General features: G+C 57.5%; 1 protein-coding gene across 1 annotated transcript; it reads left to right on the forward strand.

Moving 5' to 3' along the window:
- The first annotated feature begins 1,299 nt into the window (after positions 1-1,299).
- UPP2 (uridine phosphorylase 2) lies at positions 1,300-5,913 on the forward strand. Its single transcript, XM_065750874.1, has 7 exons — positions 1,300-1,345; positions 1,641-1,758; positions 2,223-2,381; positions 3,236-3,350; positions 3,799-4,008; positions 5,279-5,425; positions 5,741-5,913. The coding sequence occupies exons 1-7, from the start codon at positions 1,320-1,322 to the stop codon at positions 5,911-5,913; spliced, it is 948 nt and encodes a 315-aa protein (XP_065606946.1). The 5' UTR covers positions 1,300-1,319.
- Positions 5,914-9,240: the final 3,327 nt, after the last annotated feature.

A 9,240-nucleotide genomic window follows, 5' to 3' on the forward strand; every position in this document is an offset into this window, starting at 1 on the left:
CGGCGCGCACCCCCCCCCCCCCGCACGCCCCGCGGCGGCGCGCAGCTGACAATGGGCCGGCGGCGGCAGGCGGGGCGGGGCGGGGCGGGGGGCGTTACCCGCCCGCTGTGGCAGCCAATGGGCGCCGAGCTCTGCGCGTCACTTCCTGTTGCCGACGCGGCGCCGGCACGGCCTCACGGCTGCCCCCTAACGGCGGCACGGCGCAGCGCAGCGTGTGTGCGCGCCGTGTGGTACGCCGCGCCCGGTGATGTGTATCCCCGTGCCTTTGGGTACCGCTTCTCCGCTGTAAAGTCCGGCGATGCTCACGCGCGGTCGGTGCGGCACAGCCCGGGGCGGCCCCGGTGCCCCTCCGTTAGGAACCGTCAGCGCTGCGGGGGCCGCTCCGCTCGGCACGGAGCCCCGGGTACCGCGGCGCGGCGGGATCCGGAGAGAGCGGGAAGAGCCGCAGTGCGGGGAACAGCGGCGGCACGGAGCAGCCGGGAGCTCAGCCCCGCACCGGGAGCGCTGCGGCCCCGCTCCGCCCCGTTCCCGGCCCCGCAGTGCCTTCAGGGGTTCGGAACGGCAGAAGCGTTTCGGGGTCTGCAGTTGGGATCGGTGAAGGCGAGCAGACGAGTCCGGATTTTAAAATGCAAAGCGCACCTTTAATCGCTGCCTCTGCGGGAGCGCTGCAGTAGCGCTACGCGTCCTTAAAGGGCCGTCGGAGTCCGTAAGGAGCAGCGGAGCTCGGGGCAGCCGCACGCGCGGACACCGACGGCAGCTCCTGACAACAGGCACCCGCTCGGTGCCCCGGGCTCCGCCGACGGCAGTGCCGAGCGCGGCTCCGGCGCGAGCTCGGGTGAAGGCGCGGCCGCGCGTCGGCCCGTTCGCACGTTCCCTCGGGCCCGGAACGCGGCCACGGCCCGCGGTCGTCGCCCCGCTCCGCCGCCGTGACGCGCACCCCGGCTCGGAGCCGCCCCGGCCCCGCCGCACTCCGCCGCGCGGTTCGTTCGCCGTTCTCCGGCGCTCCGGCAGCGGGCGGTGCCGCGGGGCCCGGCCCGTCACGTGGAGCCGCCCCGCGCCGCACATGTGTCGGCCACGCGGCGGCCAAAGGGCGAGCGGGCACGGCCGGGGCGGCGGCCGCACACCCGCACCCGCGGCCAATCCGCGGCCAACGGGAGGAGGACCGGCGGGCACGAGGGGGGCGGGGGAGGGGCGGTGCCGGTGCCGGGCGGAGCGGGCAGAGCGCACTTAAGCGCGGCGGAGCGCCCTGTTCCTTTTTCCGGCCCCGGTGGTCGCGCTCCCGCGGGGCGACGCGTTCTGCTGAGTCCGGCGGAGCCGCCATGACCGAAACGTCGCGGCTCTCGGGGTGAGTGGCGGGCGGGTCCTGCAGCGGTTTGCCCGAGAAAAGCGTTCTCCGGCTATAAAATCGACCTCCGCTGTTACCACGTACACTATGAAATCCCTTCTGCTGACGGCGCAGACGTAAGAGAAAAGACGTGGAAGGGGTGCCCGGCATCGAGAGACGCAAGAGGAAGGGTCCCCGTGCGACATTAGGGCTGATGGGAACGCGGCTGCCGCGCGGGGCCGCCCCGCTCCGTCCCCATCCCCGTCCCCGCTCCGGGGCCGCCCCTTCTCACCGCCCTCTCCCCATCTCCCCGCAGCGGTGGGCTCGTCCACGTCAAAAACCCGCACCTGGAGGCGATGGATGAGGACGTTCTGTATCATTTGGACTTGGGAACAAAGACGCACAACCTGCCGGCTATGTTTGGGGACGTAAAGGTAACTGGAGGGGGTGCTGCCGTCCCGTGCCGTGAGTGCTCCTGCCCTGCAGCCCGGGCTCGGCTTTCTCCTGCACTTGGGATGCGTTGTTTTAACGTGAACATTGTGAGAACGCGTCCCTTTTCTCCCTGGCTCTGCGGCCTCCGTGCCATCAGCAGTGCTCTCTGATTGCAGCTGGTGCTGCTGACAGAATAAATTAGACAGCAAGCTAACACCCGCCTCGGCTTTGTTTGTCAGTGGGCGCACCAGCAGCTTACATCTCAGTGCACAGCAGTGCGGTGTTTCCAGGTCTTCTTGACCTGGAAGAGGTCCCCACGAGGTGCAGCTGCACGGCTGCCCCAGGGAGCACGGGCAGCTCTGTGTGCCCGCTGCTGTGCCCGGGGCTGCTCCGTGAGGCAGCATCCTGCTGTGCACGTGCTGAATCTCTGCCTGTTTTAACAAATAAATCTGCGTTTTACACCCAGTTTGTGTGCGTTGGCGGCAGCCCCAACAGGATGAGGGCGTTTGCCCAGTTCATGCACAAGGAGCTGGGGCTGGAGGGCGATGGGGAGGACCTGGCTGACATCTGCGCGGGGACGGACCGCTATGCCATGTACCGTGTGGGACCGGTGCTGTCCATCAGCGTAAGTGCAGTGCTCGACGTGCAGCCCCTGTCCTCTGCTCTCAGCTCCTCATAGAATAATTAGGGTTGGAAAAGACCTCTAAGATCAGGCCCGACCACCAGCCCAACCCGCTGTTCATTCCAGCACAGTCTCTCAGCTCAGCTGCTGTTTCCTATTTAAAAAGCATTGTACTTGATGAGCGTGCACGTATTCTGCTCATGAGATGAGCAGTGTGATAGTTCTGCAGGTAAAGGCGCTTCCCACCCTGCACAGACTGTCAAGTGTGGCTGAAGGTATTCCCCTGCCACAGGCAGAACCTCCTGTCACCAGTTACTGCCTATGGACAGTGCTGGGTGCTGTGCTGGGCTGCGGGGAGCCCGGGCCAGCGCTGCTCTCATGGCAGGGATCCTGTCTGATTCCTCTGACAGAACTAAGTCCAACCTGGCTGAGGGGAACCCTGAAATCAGGATGATTTCCTGAGGAACAGTTGTGCAGGTGCTTTGTTTCCCCAGCTGCTCAAGCCTTGGCCAAAAGAAGAAGAGTGGTGGCCTTTGTCGTAGGCTGCGCTCCTGAGCATCTGTCCTTTTAAAAGCCAAGCCAAAAGCAGGCTGGTGCCAACAGTGGTGCAAAGGACTGATGGTGTGGGAGCAGGGCAAGGGGGGCACAAGTTTTGTAGGGGCTCTGCTGGTTCCATGTGGTGGTGTTGTGGCCATGGCACAGCACTGAGGGCAGCAGGGGCTGTGTGCTCCACCAGGGCAGGCTGCAGGAGCAGAGCTCCCCATGGCAGCACCCACCGGCCTCTGCAGTGTGGGGTGGGTGTGATACTGAGCTCACTGCAGTCACCCACCAGGCACCGACCTTTCTTCTCTCAGCAGCACGGGATGGGCATCCCTTCTGTCTCCATCATGCTTCACGAGCTGATCAAGCTGCTGCACCATGCCAAATGCCGAGACGTCACCATTATACGTATTGGTACTTCTGGAGGCTTAGGTGAGCCTTCCCAGGTCTCCCTTCCAGGCACAAGGCTCTTAACAAATGTTTTTCCAGCAATTAGTTGTGTCATTATGAGCTTTTGCCTTTTGTGAGGTCCCCGTGTAACAGATAAGATGATACTTTACTTCAGGTTAAAGCCCAGCACAGTCCCAGGCTTAGCAGAGCATGTTCTCATCACGCCTGCTGCAGCAGTGGTGCCACTCACACGTGCAGAGCCTGGGGCCGGGGCACAGGTCTGCATCCGTAAGCACTTAAAATGCTGTCACTCAGCGTGCTCCCACTCATTTATCACGTGCCAATTCTGTGCATTTTGCTTATACACCTGTGCCACCCCGTACATTTCAATTATTCCCTCACCTGTGCTTTGCTCGCTGAGAATCCCGCCGTGCTGGAGCCTCGCAGCGGATGGCGAGCAGCTCGGGCTGAGCCTCCCTCTGCTCTCCAGGGGTGGAGCCCGGCTCCGTGGTGATCACAGACAGGGCGGTGGACGCGTGCTTCCAGCCGCGCTTCGAGCAGGTGGTGCTGGGTGACGTGGTGGTGCGGGGCACCGACCTGGATGGGGCTCTCGTGGAGGAGCTGCTGGCCTGCAGCAAGGCCGTTCCCGACTTCCCCACGCTCGTCGGGCACACCATGTGCACCTACGACTTCTATGAAGGTAAGACGAGCTTGGGCTGTCCTTCTCCACGCGATGCTCTTTGGTGGGCAGGGCTATCTTGCAGCCAATCCTATGGGGGCTGCAGGAGCTGTCCCAGCAGTGTGCCAGGGCCGGTTCAGAGTGGTCTGCGTCTTCAGAACACAGTACAAATCCCAGCACGTAGTCAGGCCGAGTTCCTCTGCTAATAGGATGTGTGAGCAGAGGGCACCTCGTCACATTTGTGGTGTCACCTGTATGGCCCACACCGCTGTAGGTGGTGGTGGAGAGGAGGGAGAGCTGTCCTGTGGCTGTGGCGTGGGAGCACAGCTGGGCTGGGACCCGCAGCTGAACCCTGCAGATGGGTCACGCTGTGCTGCTCAGGGCAGGAGTGCAAGTTGAGGTTAACCAAACAGCAGAAGGACGTCAGGAAGCGTGTGACGTTTGGGTAAACAAGCTGCGGTTACTCTGGAACTGTTTCCTTTTCAAAGTGATGATTACAGAGTAGATGAAATGTAATAAATTAAGAATTAATAGTCTGAGAACTATCTATAGACCTCTGTTTGTGAATGCAACCGTCTGTGTGTTCCTCAAGGACGCGTTTTATTTAAATAGAAATTGATTAGGAGGATTAGCAGTAGGAGCAGCAGTACGATGCTCTGCCCAGGTTGGCGTGGCCGTTCTGCTCACCTCACAAGGTGCAGGGTGCTGGCTGCAGGGCCGCGTGGGGAGGGGGGCCCAGGGCTGTGGGTCCTACACGAGGACAGCCCAGGGCTGCAGATGGAAACCCACAGAGAGCAGCATGGGGAGCAACCGGTGCCAGTGCCTCTGAAGCTGGGAACACCACAGCTCCTGCTGCCTGCCAGCAGTCAGTCCCTGAAAGTGCTAAACCTAAGGTAAGGGGGTTTTCCTCTCCCTGATATTCTGCGCAGCATGCTGTGCCTCTCCCACAGTCACTTGGTGTTGTTTGGACTTAACCTGGCACGCGTCCACCTGACGTACATCACAGGCCTCAGAGGGGCTGCAGCACTTTGTCCCAGCAGAGTGCCAGGTGCCTCCTGCTCGGGGTCCACGTCTTCCTTTCTGCAGCGTAAACTTACATTGATTTTTTTTCCTCTGTACAGTAGTATGCTTAAAAGGCCTTAAAATTCAGGTTAATTGGGGCATGAATGAGATAACTGTGCAAAAGGAAACTCAGTCAGCTCCAGCCACAGTGTCGGCACTGCGGACAGCCCTGGGTCACCGTGCCTGCTGCCTGCGAGGACAAGTGGTGACAGCTCCATTTCCTTTCAAGGTCAGGGAAGATTAGATGGAGCCCTGTGCTCTTTTTCCAATGAAAAGAAGCTGGAGTACTTGAAGCGAGCTCATGATGCTGGCGTGAGAAATATCGAAATGGAATCGACGGCGTTCGCTGCACTGTGTGGGCTGTGCGGGCTCAGAGGTGAGTGCTGCCCAGGTTGGAAAGGCCAAAAACACAGTCCTAGCAATTTCCTTTAGAAAAAGCACACTGAAACAAACGTCACGGCTCAGTAAGAAACAAGTTTGTTTCAAAAGGCCTGAGAGCTTGTTGGACAGAGCAAGAAGAAGCACCTCAGCCCTCCCGTGGCCTGGGTGCACCTCTCAGCTGCAGCGATGCAGCCGCATCCCATCTCCCCAACGTGGTGCCCGCCCCGCACCTTCTCCTGTCACACCTCGGGGAGAACAGCCCGCTGGGGTCCGGCTGCCCCTACAGTACAGCACTTGGGCCTTCTTGCAGCCGCCGTGGTCTGCGTAACGCTCCTGGACCGGCTGGAGGGGGACCAGATCCGGGCGTCCCACGAGGTGCTGCACGAGTACCAGCAGCGGCCGCAGCGCCTGGTGGCAGCCTTCATCCGGAGCCGCCTGGGGATGCGCGATGCCGCCGGGAACACGCGGCCCTCCAGCGACTGAGGGCACTGCTGCCACCGTGGGACCGCCCCACGCCGCAGGCAAAGTGGACCTGGAAAGCAAACAGACGGACTGGGGCGGGCCGTGCTTCCCCAGGGCTGCGGAGGCATCGCCGCCTGTGCGTGGGGTAGGTGTAACTGCAAGCGCTGCTGTGCCGGCGTGGTGGATCTCATACAGCTGGAGCTGCATCGGCGCTGCTCGGGAAATAACGCTGTGCCCCATTGGCTCCTGTCCTGCGAACGAAGGACCCCTGCCCCTCTGCAGGAGAGCACGCAGCTCCGGGCGCAGCGCTGATGGCCAAGCGAACGGCACACACAGCTCATCTGCTCTGAGTGCTGCTGCTGCTCACTGCGCTCAGGAAGGTGCTGGGACTCGCGGGGTCAGAGCCCTGGTGGGCAGAGCTCTGCCACCCGCACACGGGGATGCAGGCAGGCTCTGTGAGCACGTGCAGGGGTATGCGCAGCCCAGCCGGTTTACACCGACACCGCTTCCAGTTTTGAAGGCTCACTTACAAGGTTGCTTGCAAATGAATTTTGGCATTTTTAGCACAGTGACTTACAAGATTCAAGAGTTCAGATAAATAAAAGTGTTACACATCAGAAGAACGTGAGATAGTATCTCTAATATTACTCAGAGCACAACAGATTTCAGTCTAAGGGCATTTATCAGCATTCTCCAAGGGGCCATCCCCATGGTGCTTGGTCTCAACTTGGTTCAGGGGCACCTCAGGCTCTCCCACTGCAGGGACCCCTCTCACGGCCCACTTGTGCCCCTCTGCCCCCCAGCCCCCTCACCACCTCACCCCCACCCACTGCTGTGGGGCTCCCTGCGGTGTCCCAGCAGCACCCTGACCTGCCATCGTGTTGGGTTGGTGCTGAGAGCACACAAACTCATGCAGAGGAGGAGCCTGGTTCTGACTTTGCCTTTGAAGACTTTGGTTTTCAAGCACAAATACTGATCCAATGGCTGAGGAATATCAGGATGTGAGCTATTGTCCTTGCAGCACAGGAACATCACCCATCACTGACATGCGACTTAACCCACAATTCATGCTCAGCTCTGCGAAGTCCAATTGTCCACTTTGAGAACCTTATGCAGTAACAGTAAGGTACCTTAAGCTCTCAAAGAAAACCACTCAGGAAAAGCAATGCTTTGACATTTTGCCCAATTTGGTAGGGGTTTGCTATGCTGCAGCTGATACAGCTTTGGCCCCCATTGTCTTGTAGGACACAGCCACTTCCTTATTTTCTAGAATATGGTGCAGTTAAGACTCTTCAATCATTCTGCTTTTAACTTACTGGCTACCTTGGGAGATTCTGTTGCGCACTCTGACACCGTCCCAGGGTTTCAAAGCAGTCAGTTAATGGCTTACAGGGCTCAGCACCTTCCTTTGGGAGCTCCTTTTGGAGCCATCCAGCACAGCCACCCGCTTCCCAGGGACCAGAGCTGGCTCCGCAGCCGCTCGCATTTCTCTTCTATAAATACATATCCAAAAGCACACGTAAGCTTATGTGCACATAAGCTGGCAAAGCAGTGCGTTTCTGCAGCAGTTGGTACCACCCCGACTCATCCTGCAGCTGCGGCGTGCTTGACTTTCAGGCTCCAGTTAACATCTGAGCCGCTTCCAACGACCAAAACTGACATCTTAAAACACAGTGACTTTGTTTTCACAAAGAAGTTGTTCTTAGGCTTCAGAACATCCAGGCTGCAGGCTGGCCACACTCAGCACACGGGTCAGCACGATGGACAGCTGGAACTTGGAGTGTGACCCTTACCCAGTCTCAAACAGAAAAGCAGGCTTGCTGAGCTGAGCTTTGTCCGTGCTGCATTGCTACTACAAATCCTAAAAATCTTCATTCCAGCCTCTCCATGTAAACAAGCAGGCCAGCTTGTAAGCTGGCACGGCCATGGGGGACTAATACCAGTACAAGATGGTTTGTTGAGCAATAGGGATTAGTCCACCAGTTTAACAACCAGTATATTAGTATATGAAGGAATGCTGCCCCCTAACAGCACTTTGGAGTCGGAGAGTGTTCCTCCTGGGTTTCAGATAACATTACTGAGGCAATTCTCTGATGTGACAACACCCATAAGTCTGTTGAAAAATCAGAGCCCCTTTTCTCAGACATGACTTTCTGCTTCATGTGAACTTAGTTTTTCCACGAGCATCTTGCTATTTGTAAAAGAGGAAGAGACGATTTTAATTCCACAAGATTTTGCACTACTGAAATGATCAATGGAGCAAGCAGTCCCTGCAGCATTTCTACCCCTGTCAAAATAACGTCGCTTTGATGCTCAGATTGCTTTGCCTCGGTTTGAAGCTGCAGCAGCCGCCCTTCCCCTGCCGTGGTGGTGCTCCTCCTCAGTTCTCTGCTTCTGACTTCACGGCCTCACCCACCCAGGCCAAACCTCCCTCCCTGGGCACCGAGCCCCCTCCTGAGATCTGGCCTATGCTACTAAATGCTGACAACATTACTTTCAGTCTCAGGTGTGAAAGGTGTACCACCCCTGACCGACTGTGAGCAATGAGCCAACAGAAGAGGGCACCCAGCTGAGGGTGCAGCAGCCAGCAGGACTGCAGCTGGGCTCTGCTGGCACCACAATATTACACCAATTAAGTTCCTGTAGTTAACTAGACACGCAAATATGAGTGTTCAGATCTTTCTGACATTTGTTGTCCTCAGGAATTCTGGGTTAAGCTCCTAGCTGTAACTTGTTTCCATACGAAATATATTTTGCAGCCATCTTTATGTGAGGCTTGAAAATGCAATCAGTTACAAAACGAGATGACATCAGTTTACCTTTCATTTATAGAATCATGTGCAGCGGTGTCTGCTCCAAAATAAAGATCCCAGATCTGAAATAGTGTTTATAATGTATAATTCATTCTGGAAGACTGTCAATATGAAATTGCTTGCATGATTGGTTTCCAGTAGACACGATGCAGTAAATTGGTTTCTAAGTATAGACAAAGGTTATGCTTCTTCTTACAGTAATCAAGGAATAACAGAAAGATCTTATAATTAAAAGAATCAGATCTTCAGGCAAGCTGGGATGAAAGCAATGTGGGATGTATTCATGTACCAATACAATGTAAGTGGTGCTGAAGCTGTTTGAGATGTATGCTGCTGTTAAAAACCAGAATTCCTCCCATGCTGCCTTTCAAATTGACCAGCAGTGTTTGCAGAGCTCTTTCTCATCAGGTGGCTGAACTTTCCCTGGGAAGAACCGTGGGGAATCCTGAGGCATGGAGAACCCTAGAGCAGGCTGCAGCCAGCAGACCTCCACAAAGCCTTCTCCCAGGCAGCTGTCAAACACTGTACTGAGCAC

The sequence above is a fragment of the Cyrtonyx montezumae genome, unplaced genomic scaffold (genome assembly GCF_038088225.1).
Source record: "Cyrtonyx montezumae isolate F1298 unplaced genomic scaffold, pur_monq_1.0 scaffold_7, whole genome shotgun sequence".
Classification (NCBI taxonomy): domain Eukaryota; kingdom Metazoa; phylum Chordata; class Aves; order Galliformes; family Odontophoridae; genus Cyrtonyx; species Cyrtonyx montezumae.

Excerpts from the sequence above, each read along its gene's own strand:
- UPP2 (XM_065750874.1), top strand. The coding sequence starts at position 1,320 with ATGACCGAAACGTCGCGGCTCTCGGG. Across the intron at positions 1,759-2,222 it reads CTATGTTTGGGGACGTAAAG|TTTGTGTGCGTTGGCGGCAG; the intron begins GTAACTGGAGGG and ends TTTTACACCCAG. Across the intron at positions 5,426-5,740 it reads TGGGCTGTGCGGGCTCAGAG|CCGCCGTGGTCTGCGTAACG; the intron begins GTGAGTGCTGCC and ends GCCTTCTTGCAG.